General features: G+C 38.8%; 1 protein-coding gene across 1 annotated transcript; it reads right to left on the bottom strand.

The window, feature by feature from the left end:
• Positions 1-1,421: 1,421 nt before the first annotated feature.
• On the bottom strand, positions 1,422-14,856 carry st6galnac5b (ST6 (alpha-N-acetyl-neuraminyl-2,3-beta-galactosyl-1,3)-N-acetylgalactosaminide alpha-2,6-sialyltransferase 5b). The gene is made up of 5 exons (XM_053322954.1): positions 14,842-14,856; positions 13,929-14,147; positions 4,520-4,929; positions 3,348-3,455; positions 1,422-1,659 (listed from the first exon to the last, which is right to left on the bottom strand). Exons 1-5 carry the CDS (start codon positions 14,854-14,856, stop codon positions 1,422-1,424), a joined length of 990 nt encoding a protein of 329 aa, XP_053178929.1.
• Between the last annotated feature and the right edge of the window lie 1,939 nt (positions 14,857-16,795).

The raw sequence follows: 16,795 nt of genomic DNA, 5'->3' as shown, positions 1-16,795 counted from the left end.
TTTTCTGACCAGAACTGAAAAGGTTTAAGTAAGTTCAAAGCACTTTTCTGTGTGTTTGTGTGTCCAATTGACCAAATACGATCAATCAAATATGAGGATATTTAGACTGTCAGGTGTTCAAATGACCTGACATTTCTGGTTAGATTAGATTGCCTAACTATTTTAAATCATTTTATTGTTTAATTTAACTTTTCAGTCATGTTTTTGGTGTATTTTATCTGACTATGTGATTGTCTGAATGTTGATCAAAGTCTTCTTTGGGAATGTAATTCTGGTGCAGAAATACAACATTCTTCTCATTTGTTTGAATTATGAATTGCTCTTTTTAGCTAAAAATTTTAGGATAGTGTTTATATGTCACTGGAGAACAATTGTACAAAAATTCCAATGCTGATGTGACCTCAGATGTCACCAGCAACAATTTGGCCACATAATAAATCTTTTGAAATAATTTCTGTTGTGAGTGTTCTCATATGCTTAAAAAAAGGAACAACTAGATGATTAATCAACTAGTTGATTAACAGAAAATTAATCAGCAACATTCATGAGACAGCACAGCATTACTTCATTACTACATATCATTGAACCCCATAGCAATTGTTTGCTATGCTTTACTGTTAGCTTAGAAGGTTGCCTTCCTGATGAGGGATCAGTTTGGTCATGATCTGTCTTCAAATTGAGAGGACTTGTTTTAAATGGATTGCTTAAAAATTATACTTTCTTATTTTTGCTTGTTTGTATTGTTTTTTATTCTAGTCTGCCATTGTGTCACCATAACTCCCACTCACTTCTCTGTTGTGTTATTGTCTGCATTGTTAATACTGCCTTATTGAGAAGGGATGCATGTATAAATAAAGTGTGTAAAAAAGTGGTGATGGTGACTCTAAAAATATCACAATCAGCTCTGAAATGTGTAACTGTAGAGTCTAACCCCCTTCTCAGGTCATTAAAACAGAAACAGAACAGAGATCATAACCTCACTTTCCTCAGCCACAGCTCTGTTTCTACATATAAAAAGGGATGAATCTCTTTTAAATTTTAATTTATGAAAATGAACCAATCACACTGCAATTATTGCAGTGGCATACTTCCTCATTGTCTGTCTCTTTGCTGATAGCTCGAACGTTATTAAAGCAGCTCCATGCAGAGTAAAAAAACACGCTTGAGCCATCCTCTATGGCTTTGATTCCAGTATTAAATTCACCCTATTATAGTTAAACTTCCAAAACAATGTTGAGGCTTTGTGCTTCTATTATGCAATGATCCCATTCTGCCAAGCTGCTTAGGAAGTAAGCTAAGTGCCACTACAGTAGTTTGTTCTGTCCCACTGCTGTCTCAGGCATTCTTATTGGCCAGACAGGGAATCTGCAAGCTGGAAACTGTCCACACACATATTCTATTGTGTGGACATTGTGTGAGTCTCAGGATACAGTCGGAGTGTATGAGATGTTCATGCCGATGATGCCAGCAGCAGGCTTCCAGTCTGGCTGGTAAAAGTGGATGTTGAAGGTTCGGGCCCAGTTTGCAAACACTGTCTTCTCCGTTATGAAACGGTGGTGGCCTCCACGTCGGCTTCTCTCGTGGGAAAGATACATGGAACACTCGGCTGCTCCCAAGGGCTCATAGTAATGATATGGCACCGAGGGACGGGAGGGGGATCTAAACAGGGGAAGAGGGGAAGAAAACAGAGAGAAGCAAAGTATGAAAAGGCATGAAAGTCAAAGTGTGAGGGAGGGATGTGGAAAATAGCGTGGTGATAATTATGTGATGGGAGGGGTGGAGGGGAGAAAAGGAAGCAAGTCACAGTGGGGAAGAAATCGAGACAGGAACAAAGAAAAACAGAAAGATCAGAAGAATCTGCACGCACAGATGTGTTCATTATACACCATCATATTCCTCTGATGCTCACAGTCACACCAAGCTCAGTGGAAGACTCAGCCACATGAGAGTCACTTCAATCCAGCCTGCTTTCTCTATGAATATCGAAATGTGCCAAACTGTCCTGTGTACCCTTGTAAATTCATGTGAGAACAATATTATTCCTCAATATTGTAGTGAACGTTATGTAGGCATGTGAAACAGTTGTAGCCTATATTGTGTTGTGTACTCATGCTTATTGTGGCAGTGAAATGTATTGTAAAATGTCAAGATGTATATTTTCACTGGTGCTAAAATCAGTCATTTGCCAGCATGACTGCACAGCAATACAAGAGGGAGTAAATGTTATATTGTTATTGCAAGTTGAAGACATCATTAAGGATGAACTAGACGCAATTTCTATGTAGAAACACACCCGTATTGTCAGTAGATAACTGAGTGGAGCTGCATCACAATAGACCATCCATTCGCCTTCATGCACTAGTTGCCACATTTACTCCAACAGGCAGTGACACACTGAAAATTCTTTCAAAATCTTTTTTTCATCTGTTAAACAGATTTTTTGGTGAGAAATCTGATATGGTAGTGGCATTTTCCTGATGTGCAACGGAGTTATAATCTGTCTACAGTTATAATGAATTCAAATGGAACTCATGAACATTGTATCTTTGAGCAGAGAAGTCAAGGCATATGTTTGGCATTCAGGTGGTTGAAGTCATGTGAACACTGTTGCTAGGAAACTGACAATAAAAATGGACATTGCTTTGTTCCCGTTCTAAAAACCTGTACTGATGTAAGTCTTTTGTATTTCAATGCCAAAAGTCCTTGATGATGATGCTTTCATCTGCAAGATTGGGTATTTTCTAAATCATCACCAAACATCACAATCAGTGAACTCTGAGCTTTTAGAAACTTTCCACTTACAGAATCTCATTAGTGTGACATTCAAAAGATTTCTTCTCTTGAACATGGTAAGCACAACCCAACCTAAGCAGATGACACAAAGTGAAGCAACAGTGATGGGCAATCTGCTCATATAATGGATAGCTGATGAACAGCTGGCTGTACTCGAGATTTTATGTTATGTTTTCACTTGTACTTGATGTACATTATGAGTCAAAAGTTTTGATACACTTTCTTGTTCCCTTGAATGAGACAGTGTGTCCACATTTTTGACTAGTACTGTTCATTGTGCTTTATGTGAACTTATAGGAAGTTTTTACTGTGCCTGTGTACTGTCAAAGTTCATGACTGTGTGTGTTTAGACTTTCACCTTGATGACTTTCCCTCTGGGGACTAATAGATTTTAGATGTTGAAGTTTAAATAGATTCACAAATTTGAATAAAGTTGAGATAACAAAAAATTGTAAAACAAACACTCTGGTGCCAGGTTTACTTGTAGCCCATATTGGTATTCTGCTCTTTGCTACCTATAATCCTAGAAAGCAACTAAAAGTGTCTGATTCTACCTGCAGGAGTCGGGGGACACCATGCCGTACACGTTGATCCTGTCACACAGCTCCAGGGCTATGGCCATGGTGAACCAGCCAGTACTCAGCCAGGAGCTGGAACTCTTCCTGGAAGACAAGAGAGATCCACCTTTTTTGAGTAAATCCAAATTCATATAGTGCATAAATATAGCTGGAGTACATGCTCCATCCAAGAGATAAAATGATTAAAGATGAAAACCCTTATTTTAGATTAAAATAAAATTACTCAACCTCAGATATAGGAGGGAAATACTGTAGATGACATGGGTGCAAAGAAGGTACAGTTTCATAATTATAATATTTGCTTTGATTAGTACACAACAGAAAAGGAAATATGAGTGAGTAAAACATTAACTCTGATGCTGGCTACGGTCACATGAAGGCTTGTAATCTCCTTTCAAATGCAGCACTTGCTTGTTCACATGCAGATGGCAAATTGGCTTTATCTATTTGGTTCTTCTTTTATACACCTGTATCACATATGAAAACAGACATGAAACTGTCATCTGTATGCAAAGCAAGAAATGTGTACATGTTTCAAATTTATCATGAAAAGAAAGAATTCTACCTCTATCTTGCTCTAAATCTGTAAGATTGCTGCTATTAAAGAAAAGACGTCTCAATAGGTTTATATTTCTATACATCTTTAACCTGAAAGCAGTCTTGCTCTTCCAGCAATGTGCATGAAATACTTATTTCAGTTAGGATGAATAGCAGCTGTTTGAGTTTTTCTCAAGTTATATATTTGGACCACACAAAAATCTAGTTACATTATTATATTTGTAATTTTAAAATAAACACATTTGTTAGACTAGGTGTACTGAAGCTGAAAATGCCATGTACTCTGAGTGTTATACTGTATGGCTATGTTCGATTTGAGGATGTAGTTTCTTTCAATTTTTTATCAGTAAATAATGACCATCCAAGAGCTTGCAATGACTGGAAAAATGGCATCAAAATAGAATTTGTGGTGGCACTATATGGGGATTTGAAGATTTCCTGTTTTATATATGATAGTAAAATTAATATATTTAGACTGTGCAGAAGTTGCAGCACTTGTAATATGCTCTCTGTTATCTGCACATTTCCACATGACTAAAACTCATATGCCAGTTTTATGTTTATTTGGACAGTATAGCTCACAGACACACCTATCAATTCCTGTTTCATTTTTAAATAGTTCATCAAACTTCTGCATCTTAATCCGAGAAATGATGTAGACATTGAGTTTGGGCAGTAGTTGCTTTAACAGTTTCAGGTTGTTGTAAACGTGGCCTTTTCCATCTCGTCTCATGCCGTTGCTTGGTCCCCAGAAGATGAACACAGTGTCTTGACTAGCGTTAAACAGCTCCTGCCGGCTCCTCAGTACCCTCTGTAGGCTAGAGTGAGCTATGACGCGTAAGCTTGTGCGTTGGCCAACGTCCCGCTGATAGCCAACACTGGGAGCATCATTCATACGGATGACACACTCAGAGCGATCAATGTCTTCTCCCCTCTTGCTCTCAGTTAGCTGGCCTGAGCTGGTCACCAGGGCACAAGTCGTGCAGTGCATCCTCAGAGGCTGTGGAGATGAAAGGTCAAGATTCAGAGGATATTAAACGAAGGTTGTGAAACAGGGATTTCATGCTCAGTATCACTGAATTAAAACACTGCATATTTCCTATAGTGCCACTAAAAATGTGACAGCCTAAAGAAATACTCCAACAGAGTATGGTATATCATCAGAGAGAATAAAAACCTGAGTATTCCTGAAAACATGATTTAAAAAGTATCAACAAATCAAAGGGATTAACTTGCAACCTGTTGCTCAAGGTCAAGTCTTACTTTCTTTGGCTGCAACTTAAAATATGGAGAAAAACAAGGTGCCTGAAAGAGTTCAGCACAGTCTGTAAAGCAACACATGCAAATACAACAGCTGTGACAAAGGCACTTCTCACAAACTTGATATATATATATATATATATAGTAACTCTCATTATAGATCCCCAAACTTCACATTTTATTTCAGGCTTCTTACATTTATATTCACAGGTTGATGAACACACACAGTGATACTTCAGTTGAAAACAATCTCAAATCAAAGTTAATACCCTGTCCTTTAATATCATCTGTGTCTTAACAAGATGTGAATAAAGTGCAACTGGTAGTGAATCAAGCAACCAGACTGATACTGGGCTGTTCTGTCAGGTATCTATTGTTCAAATGCACTGCAGATTATTATAGTTGACCGTGGAGCAGAGGCTATTCTATGCAGTACCTTTATTTTGCAGGAAAGTCACACATACACAGAAGCCATTATTCAGTCAAACACAGCCTCAGTGATGTTGACATTATAATGGTCGGGGTATGCTCAATCACAAAGTCCAGTTCACCCAGAGGATCATTGTGCATAAACCTTTAAAAAGATGTATATGCTGCAAGGGCTGTAATACTGGCTTGAATTATACTTAGTAGGTATTTATGTTGTTGTGTCCACTGGGGTTTTCAGTGTTGAAAAAGGAGAGCTTGGATTGAATGATCTGACAGCACAAGCCCAGCGACTTCTCACATGAATTATTCCCAAACTTAATAGAGAGCTACATTGGCATTCTGAACTGTGCTCTGAGCTTCACACTTCATCAGGTTCTGTGTGTGTGTGTGCGCGCGTGCGTGTGTGTGTGTGAGACGCGGCTGGATGAGTACAAAGCCTGGATCACGTGCACCTTTCGGATCCATCTGGAGGTGGATTTCACTGAGAAAGTGAGTGAAGTTTGTCACAATTTAATATCTTCTTACAGATGCTTTTACAGTTGTACATGTGTGTGTGTTTCTATCTTTGACAGAACCAATTTCAGTTGAAAATCAGGCTATGCTGTTCACAATGCTATATTTATAACCCACATTATGTCTGTGACCCCATACTCAATCACTGCTTTGTGTGTGTGTGTGTGTGTGTGTGTGTGTGTGTGTGTGTGGGTGTGTGTGTGTGTGTACTTGCATTGTGTCTAGGGATGTCCTTAAATCCACGCAGAGTTTGATGTGGCACCATGTAATGCAATCACGTTTCTCTGGTAAGAGGCTGCAACTGCCTAAAATGTGTCTAGATCCAAAACCAGCTGTAATCCCCTCTATACACACAAACACACACACACACATACACTCTCACCATCTCTATGCAGTGAGGAATAGGTATTTACATTCCCTACCACATTGCCCATTTCCTGTTGGAGTGTGTTTGCACTCTCTGTTCACAGACCCCCTCCCTCAATAACAGGTAGTCTGGAGCGAATTACACGCCTCACTGCTCAAACACACCCTCCCTGCCTTAGCTGAGGAAAAAAAATCACAGTCATTTTCCTTTTTAGTCATCTCTTTTTCCATGTACAACAGATTGAGTGAATTCTTCCCTTCGGGCACTGTCAAAACAATTACTCACAAACAACTTTTAATTATTTTTCATCATCACTAAATGTGTTAAACTAATAAAAGGCAATTGAAGGTTGCAGGGCCTGTGTCATAGTTGAAAGTGTCTGTGAAATGTTAAAAGCATCCTTTACAGTGATGCTGAAGCCTCAGAACCAGTTCTCCAAGTTTCCAACAGCCCAACAATACTGGTAAATAGACCCTTATAGACCCTGCATCACAGCAAAAAAAGGCTTTCTGAATCAGATATAGAATATTTCAGGAGGCAGGAAGCTAGCCATAAATGAAAAAGTGTAATAAAATTCATACTACAGGTATGTAGATAGGATTTTAACTCAGCCTTGAATTACCACGGTAGTCTATTGAGTTGTGAACCAGCTCGCACTTGTTCACTCCCATATATGAATGCGGTCTGCAGTTTATCATGCAGACAGAGTGTTGTCTACCTTGATCAATACTGCATAACCCTGTAACTAAGACACTTTCTAGGATTAACACAATCTATAAAGACAACTACCTTACAAGGCTATATGGTAAACTTTGATTTGACTACGACTGAGTTAAAGAGAGCTGTGCTGTTATGAACAGCAGAAGAATATACAGTCAAGAATATGGCTCTGGTACCAGTCCCAGTCAATTACCGCGCCCACACACTGACTCCAGACTCATCAGTATGATCCTGTTTATACACTTCCCAGGGGAACACAGGATCATAATTGCTTTCAGAGCAAACCCCATCAATCAGCCTCTAATATTGCACTAGAGCCTCCATTGAGCATCTAAACCTCCAGCCTTTGCCTACACTCCTTTCAGATTAGGAGGGGCAGATAGTACAAACCCCCAGGAAAAAAACATTTGGAAGGGTTAAGCTATTTGGAGGACAGAGCAAAGAACAAACAAACAAAGAAGGCTCCTATTGCCACAACTAACCATAGATCTGAAGGATAAGCTTGGTGTTGTTCTATATTTCTCATTGTCAACAAATCCCATGAAAAGACCATGGCTATGTCAGATAGTACTTTATATGTTAGTCATTTTATTCCAGAGTCTGAGGGTGAAAATTATGCACTTTTATGTACCTAAAAGTTTCTGTGTAGTCCATGCCATGTACACTATAATGACTTGTAGAAAGCTGCACCTGTCAGTGATGACCCATAATGATGATGACAGTTAAGTGTCCCTAAATCTCAATTTACTGATCGCTATAGAGAAAACTGCTGAGTGTTTTTTGTACAGAGAGTACTGAAAAGGTGAACAAGAGAGCGATTTCAGATACAGCCCCAAAGCAACAATGTGCCACACAGTCCATATTTCAATAGTGGCTCTTAGCCTTAACCTCATTTGTTTCAATTCCCTAAATAAATGATTAACTTCATGAACTAGCTAGCCATGGTTTTGTTTTGCAAATGATGGGAGGAAATATTTTGGGGGACTTTTCGTCAGTTGCTCATTTATGTTTTATAGCAATAGGATTTGTGCGTGTGTGAATGTCAAACTACTGTGTCCACATTCAAATGAATACTCAAATGACTGCACATCAAGCTCTGGCTACACAGTCAGTATTGTTAGTTGGATAATTTCATGGGATTTGTTGACAAGAAATGTTTGAAACACCCGCCTTATCCTTTAATGTCAAACATCCTATGATATGAGCTGTAGTGGGCCAACATGAAAACCTACAATAGCTGTGTTTGTTTTAGAGCTGCAACAATTAGTCAAGTAATCCTCAAAATGTGATGATTTGCTGTTGTTCTTTGTCATATGTGATAGTAAACTGAATATCTTAAAGTTTTAGACTGTCAGTCTAAAAAATAATTCAAATAAAAAAAAAATTAAAAATTGAAGCCATCATTGGGCTTTGAGAATTTGTTTGCATTTCATTGACTAAATGATCAATGGATTGATCGAAAAAATAAACACCAGATTAATTGATAATGAAAACATTTGTATTTGCTTATGGTGGCACAAACAATTTAGATGCTGATCATAATCCTGAAAGTAACTGAACACTTTCTGAAGAAAAGAAAGGCCACTGCCTTGACTGAGAGCACAGGTGGATTAAGTGACACCTGTTGCGTGGTGTCACGGTTTTAATGGTCTGAACTGCTTCCTTTTCTCAGAGACCAATTAATTACATGGAATTCCTCCTGACAGTTGACATCTCATTAAGCTCCTCCTGGTGACACACATTCAAGTTGCTCTGTTCTCAATTTGAGCAAATAAAGACGAGATAATGAAGGCGCCTGTCTTCTTCTTCATCCAATCAGTCACAGACAGAGAGAGAGACAAGGGGACGACTGCGCCTCAGAGAACATAACCTTGTTAGCAGCAAATTGATGGAGATGCGACATAATGTTTGGCTGTTTTCCATCATGGCTGGTGGGCAATAACGAATCTACCACGAAGATGATATTCATGACTTCATACTGGATCTAGCCAAGTGGTTTAATGTTATTTTGAATTAATAAGGAGGACAATGAGGATAAAACACGTCTGTTGGAAATAAAATGAGCATATCCCGGGAATTTTCAAAGTTGCCTTTGTACATTGACATACTTAAGACAACTTCAAATTTAACAATAGAAAGGAATCAGTGTAGACAGGAGACTTTTTGGCTTTTTTCTAATGACACCCATTTCTCAGTGGCTGACTGCATTAAAGGCCAGAGCACAGACAGGTATTGCCCATAATAAGTAGGTACATCATAAACTAGCACAGTCTTACAACCCACATCCATGCTCTCACTCAAGCTTTTGTGATTAGAGCGCATCTAAAGGCCAATGTAGATTGATTCTGCTGACAGTTCTGAAAGGTCAACATCTCTTTAACTGGAATCAGCAAAACATCAGAGAGGGAGAGAAGATGAGGAGTGAAGGGAAAAAAAAGAGTGTCTGTAGAGGTGTTTAAATGTGTGTGTGTGTGTGTGTGTGTGTGTGTGTGTGTGTGTGTGTCTGTGTGTCTTTGAAAGAGTCTATTCACAAACCACAGCTCTAATTACTGTAGCTTGTCAAAAAAGAAATAAACACCAGAGGAAGACATCTCACAAAAATGTGCAGACGTCCCAGAAGCCAGAGGAACATAACGAACGCTGAGCCAGTTCCTCAAAATATCCCGAAAAAGTATGCACCATAACTTTGAAGTCTGGTTGTCCAGTAGACACCGCAGTTTTCATTTCACCATTAAGCACTGGAAGTACTGAGGGGAAGACATTTAACCTTTAACTTGCAGCCACGTGAAGCAACACGGTCTTAATGATTAATGTGTGCTTTTGGGTGAAGCATTAATGAGCGAAGCAGCCACAACCCACCACCCACCTTTTCACAGCCTGAGATACACATTCATGTTAATGCAGGCCATAAACAGGGTCCAGCAGGCACACTAGACAGAGCCCTTATCACATTTTCAGACATCCCTGGTTCTGATGAGGGTATGAAATTTTTAATAGTGTGTCTGTGCATTTGCACTGGCTTGTCTTCATGTGTGCACCAGTGCTGTGTGAATGTTGCCAAGATTCCCTCCAGTAGCAGCATCAGCAGCAGCAGACCTCAGATGACCCTGAAGGGAACTGTACAGATGGATCCACCCACTCTGCAGATCCTACAGCAGGTCTGCTCTGGTTAGTCATTGCCCTGCTCTTTCTGAGGGTGAAGCAACAGAGCTTGGAGCCCCCAGGGAGGGGGGTAGAATGACAGTAAGCAGTGTGAAAATGTCACAGTATGGATCCATCATGAATCCCCTGTCAACCATCAGCCAGGAGGAGGTGGACAGTAATGAGAGACTGTGAATAATGAAGTGCCTAAACCGCAAAAATTTCTCATAAGAACCAGTGAAAAATCTTTGGATTAATATTTCTTTTTCATTACTTTAAAAGGATTTGATGAGGGTTACAACATCTCAGAGGAAACAGAAGCGTAGAATCTGGCTGACTGAAGAAAGACAGACGTGTCCACTCTCGCAATCTCATGTCACTAATTATTAAACGGTGAAAGGTGAACCGTAACCAACACTGTGCTTTTTTCTTTCCCAAATCATCTTTCCAGTGCTGCCTGAGCAATGCAATGTCCTTTCCACACCTACCTACGTTGATCCCTACCACTTCGTATACACACACCAGAGAAGCACTGCTGATGTGACAATGCACTTAGTGACTGAACACCTTGAGAATCCATGGGCCTTCGTTAGATTGTTGTTTGTAGATTTTAGCTCAGCCTTTAACAAACGTCAGCCTCATGTTCTCTTAAAAACAGTGCAGCAGAGTAATGTCAACCCCATCACTATTAAGTGGTACCACTTATTTCTGACCAACTACACCCAGCAGTCGGGGTGAACAGGACCCTGTCCAAACCCCTGACCATCAGCACCTAATGCCCCCCAGGAATACGTTAGTTCCCCAGTCCTGTTCACCTTGTACACCAGTGAATGGACATGCAGCACTGCTAACAACCACATGATAAAGTTTTCTGATGACACAGCTATCCTGGTTCTCATGTCCAATACATCAGACACAGTTATACAAAAACATGAGATTCAGAGCTTTGCCCAGACCTCAATATTCTCAACCTCAACATTAAGAAAACAAAGGAGATGATGTTTGATCTCAAATCCATTGCAGACTATTCACCAGTGGTTATCCATGATCAGGAAATAGCCCAAGTTGATAGGTTATAGATACATCAACAACAAACTGACATGAAGTACTAGGGTCCAACAGTGGCTATACTTCCTAGGCTGAGGGATTTTGGTGTCAACCAGAAAAGTGTTGCTCCTCTTCAACCATAACGTAGCTGAGAGCATCCTGCAGTATAGCATCTCAGCCTGGTCTGGCATCCTCAGTGTACAGCTGAAAGCCTAGATTACCAGGCTAACACAGACAGCCATGTAAATCATGAGAGTCAGGCAGAATCCTACACTCCAGGCTGTATTTGATTAAACAATCACCAGACAGGGCCGATTTAAATGATTTTAAACCACACCCATGTCCTCCACCCTGAGTACCAGCTTCAACCCTCAGGCAAATGCATCAATGCAGACTCAACTGCTTTAAGAACTCCTTTGTTCCCCCTGTCCATCAAACTAGCAAGCTAGCCAGACGCTAACACCTGTAACACTGCTTTTTTTGTACATATGCACACTTCATGACAGCTCTTTGTTGATGAGGCAGCTTACTTCACATATAATGTACACTATGATGATGACTACAGGTGTGTTGTACAGTATGACGGGCAGTGTACATTTTGTTGGTTGATGGTGTATGCATGTACTATAGGTATTGTGTGTGCATGAATATGGGTGACAGTCTGTGTATGTACTGTATATATGTACTGCATTCTTTTGTATTTTTATACAGCTAATACTGTATGTGTCCAAGACAACTTTCCTTTGGGACAATAAAGTCTATCTGATCTTATTTTACTGCTGTCTCACTATCTTTCTTACTGAGGGGAGACAGTACGCTGTCTGAATGATCTATCTATCTGAATGAGCTGTCTGTAACACTATGCTGGGTCTGAACAGTAACACTGACTGTGGTGCTTTTATGACCAAAAGATTACAGCAGTGGTGTCTAGCATTCCAGTAAAAATCCATACCGTTTTAAGTGCTTTTGTCACTGAATGTTTCATGGCAGACATATTAATTATGAATTGAGTAAATTACAGAGAAGCTCTAGTGATGGTACCTCCACAGTGAGTTGAGCTATTCAGTTCAGTGTTTCAGAGAGTATTTGTTATTATGACCTCACATCAGACAGTAGGGCTGTATTAGCTTTTCCTCATGAACAGGAAATGCTACACAATTTCAATTACCACACAGAACTCACTGAACATATAACAATGGCAATACAAATGAAATGTAAACATATAACAATGGCATGGATTAAACTGGCATTTTGTACATGTGTGAATTAACTAAAGATAAAAAAACAAAAACAAAATGATGCGACCGAGTGGGTGGGCATAACTTAGACATATTTCATATGTAATAGACACACTTTTTTAAAAATTTTGAACATGTTAACAAAACTAAATAAACAGGCTGTGGATTATGACAAGACAGAAATGACTTTGGAAAAAAATCTTTTAGACTGACAACAAAACAACAACCATCCAATGCTCGAAAGAGTGTAGGATGAAGTAAAGAACGCTTCTAGTCCTACCCCTTTTTTCCCTTTTTAAAAAATATTGATATTTATATATTTGACTGGAGAGAAATAGCAAGAACATTACTGTCATGTTGAAAGAAAGCCATTGTGCCACTTTATTTTCATAATCAATGAATCTGAATTATTGTCTCTCAGTTAGTTCTCTATTGATCAGTTAGTTGAAAACATCAGAAAATGGTTAACCATGTAATTTACTCTTTTCTGAAGCCCAAGATGACATCCCAACCCAGCCTTTGGTATTCTCTATCATAGAGGTCTAAACATAAATTCTCAAAACAATTAATCAATTATCAAAATAGTTGACAATTCATTGAATATATATTGGAACAAAACAATAAATTGACTAATCATTGCAGCTCTAAATCAATGTAAGAAAAAAAGTATCCAAACGCATATCACAGAGATACTGAATGTGACTGAATGTGTGTTTCTCCTGCATTTTTTTCTTCCCATAACCAGTTCCTGTGCGCTGCTGCCCTGGTCACTGCTATCTCTGCTGTCACTCCCCCTCCATGTGCCTCCTCCAAAACATTTAATAGTCACCACTTACTTTTACACTGCCATATTCATTCCTTTGCCCTAGATGCCATGCAAGACAAGACTGCACTGACAAGAACATGATCCCTCACTCCAAGCACTTGCAATTGTTTTTGTTGGAACACATGACCAAGCTGATGTTTAACCATGGTCTCTGTGGTGGTGTGTGAATGTTTAGACCTTGCACTAACCTGCACCACTTGCCAGAATATTTTATCTTTAGAGATTTGGTTCTTATTTTTCAAAAAAAGACAAAATACTGGCATAGCCCCCATAAATAACATCAATTATAATACAGATCTTCTGCTTCCTTTTCACCTCTTTAGCAGCTTCCATGTAATTTAGATATCATGTGCACTGAAAAATATTTCAAAGGAAGAACCAGTTGCCACATCATTGTTTTCTGTAAAAATGCATAAGGGTACAGATTGTCAGACAGTGTGCAGAAGGTGTATAATTACCTTATGATCCATAACACCTGTATACCCTTCAAGTGTCCATGTTGGAAGTTTCTTTGGTCTCTCTGGCTTTTTCATAGCTGAAGCAGGAGCATGTAAACGGTGGGAAGATGGTGATGATTGTGGTGATGGCGCAGATGGTCTGTCACCAGAGCTGCTGTTGTACATCAACATAAAACTGGTAACCATTGTGATTATGATGATGCCACCAACCCCTTGGCACTGGAGAGACACACGCAAGTTTTAAAGAAATAACCATTAAAACAACATTTAGATATAAGTCTTGATTAAGAAAATGCACTCAGTTTAAGTTCAAAACTGCCCATAAGATTCGAGATTTTTGCTCAAGAAATACTACTACTACTACTACTACTACTAATAGTAATAATAATAATAATAACAATAATTATTATTATTAATGTTGTTATTATTATTGTTGTTGTTGTTGTTATTTTTATTATAATTATTATTGTTATTATTATTATTATTATAACAACGACAATAATAACGACAATAATAATAATAAATGCCAGCTTTGACAGGCAACACAGTAATAACAGCTGTGCTTTCCTCATGCTAGGCTGCAAATGAAATGTCAGCTGTGCCACAACATGCTCTATCAACATGTTTTAGAAATGGTGCAAAAATAGCACCAGGCGTAATTCAAACATGTTTCATAATTATTTCCCCCTACGGAAAAAAAAGAAACTTCATGCGGCTGCGTTCTTACAGGATTATCGTATATGATTATTATAGGCTACTGTAAAAGATGACATGAAATATCACAAAGTACAATTAGGTCACAGTACATGACCGAGCTCTCAGTCTGCGCTCACTTCTGAGCAACCAAAAGCACAAAAGCTCCCCACAAAGGAACATTACAGAGATATTTCCTGTAGGTCTCATTCATAATTACCATTCTTATCTTCATCTTCATTTCCCCTCGTTTTCAAAGGCAGTGCGAGCCTTCGTCCTATCGGAGCCAAAGCTGTCACAGAGCGTCGGGACTCTTCAGCATGCAACACTTGAGCGGTGGTAGCACCGGGATCAGCGCGCAGCGACGCTCCACTACTCTTCACCATGCTCCCCTCTACAGTCAGGGACGCCCTCACTCAGATCTGCGCTCCTCATGGTCCTAAACAACTCTATTTCCCTGCTCATCTCATTTTTCAGGGTTCACTGGGGGTTCATGAGATGGTGATTACACACATAACATTATTACAATGTAGAACATGCAGTAATATTCCAATACCAAATCCTATACTAAGGATTATGTGCTTCTCAAGGACGAATTCTTTTTATGTGTATTCTGTATATCTGCATATATTTGATATAATATACCTTTATACTTTTTCATACACTGTCTGAGCTAATTGTCTCTCAACAGTGCACATTGATTTGTATTTGTGCAGATTCACAATTATTTTCAATTGGCCTAGTGATACATTCAGTCTTGATGATCAAAATGGGCAGTGTTTTTCTTATGAATTGTGTCATTGACAGAATCAATATAATAGTTCTGTAAATCATCACAACTCCAATATTACTGTAGCCAAACAACCCTTTCAAACTTTGTGATTCATATTTTTCAGTAACCTGATATTGTCATAATGCTACTGATAGATCTTGACAAGTTGATCCTTACATTTTAATGCAACCATGGACTTATAGGGATTTGCTGGTCGCCAATGTTTGTTAATGGAATTCAACCCAGTTGATGAGGAGCTGTATTCTTTGTGGAGATGACATCAGTGATAAGACTATAATGCACAGAAATGTATTTGGTATAGTGAACCATCATTTTTGTCACTAAAGTAAATTTAGGAAAACCCATGTAAGGACAAGAAGCAATTTTGAATGGTAACCTGAGCAGCTGAAGCTCCTCATGAGAGACAGATTTGCTGGAAGCTGTAATCTAGTCGTGAGGTGCTGGAAAAGATGGGAATGAGTCTTTTTATAGGCACCCTCTGAGCGAGCGTCATTGTGCTCATTTTCTAATGTGTTTCATGTCCGAGTCATTCCTCTCAGCAAGTCTCACTTCAGAAAATGAAATGTATCAGTTCATTGGCTTTGTTGGAATTATCTCAAAAACAACACACAATTCATTGTAAGAAAAATCAGGGTAGCCTACTTCAAAGCCACAGTGGGAACTGAACAGCATGTCTTCCCTTTTATGTTTCTGGCCCAGATTTACACAAGTTTATACAATTGCCTTGTTCAATTAATTAGCTTGCAGTTATGCATCATCTATCTGAAATCCAGATACAGTGATACGATATGATGTGATACATGACGATGAGATCAAGAAGATAACACAATGTGACGTGACATAACGCAACATGACACAATATGATGTGATACTGTGCAATATTAAACAACAGTGTTGTATAGTGTCCTATACAACTAATTTACAGTACACTGTGAGACAATATAAAAAAAAGATGAGTTCAGATTCCATTCCATTGTAATTTTGATTATAAAGATAGTTTTGATAATAACACAAGATGATAAATATAGGAAAGAAGAAGAAAAATGAATTCTGTGGCACAAAATTATGTTACTGTACATTATAGAATGGAGCATTTGGTTAAACTTTTCACAGTGCGTAGACATATGCAGCCTGTAGGGTCACAGGTATGCTTGGTTATAAAGGGTCAGAAGCCTAAAAGGTTGGTAACCAGTGAAGTAGCATCAGTATTTTTCTAATGCAGAATAAAAAGTACACATAAGTACATATATATCACATGTGAGATGAATTTAGCATGTTACAGAAGACATGTTTCTTTAGTGTATTAATAAAAATATTGAGCCACAGAGCTTGCATTCCTGCCCATAGCGCTGGCTTCCAAATACCACCTTCCGAATGCCGC

This window comes from Scomber japonicus, chromosome 7, assembly GCF_027409825.1.
Source record: "Scomber japonicus isolate fScoJap1 chromosome 7, fScoJap1.pri, whole genome shotgun sequence".
NCBI lineage: Eukaryota > Metazoa > Chordata > Actinopteri > Scombriformes > Scombridae > Scomber > Scomber japonicus.
The sequence above is the reverse complement of the archived record's forward strand: the minus strand, read 5'-3'. Positions and strand labels throughout refer to the sequence as shown.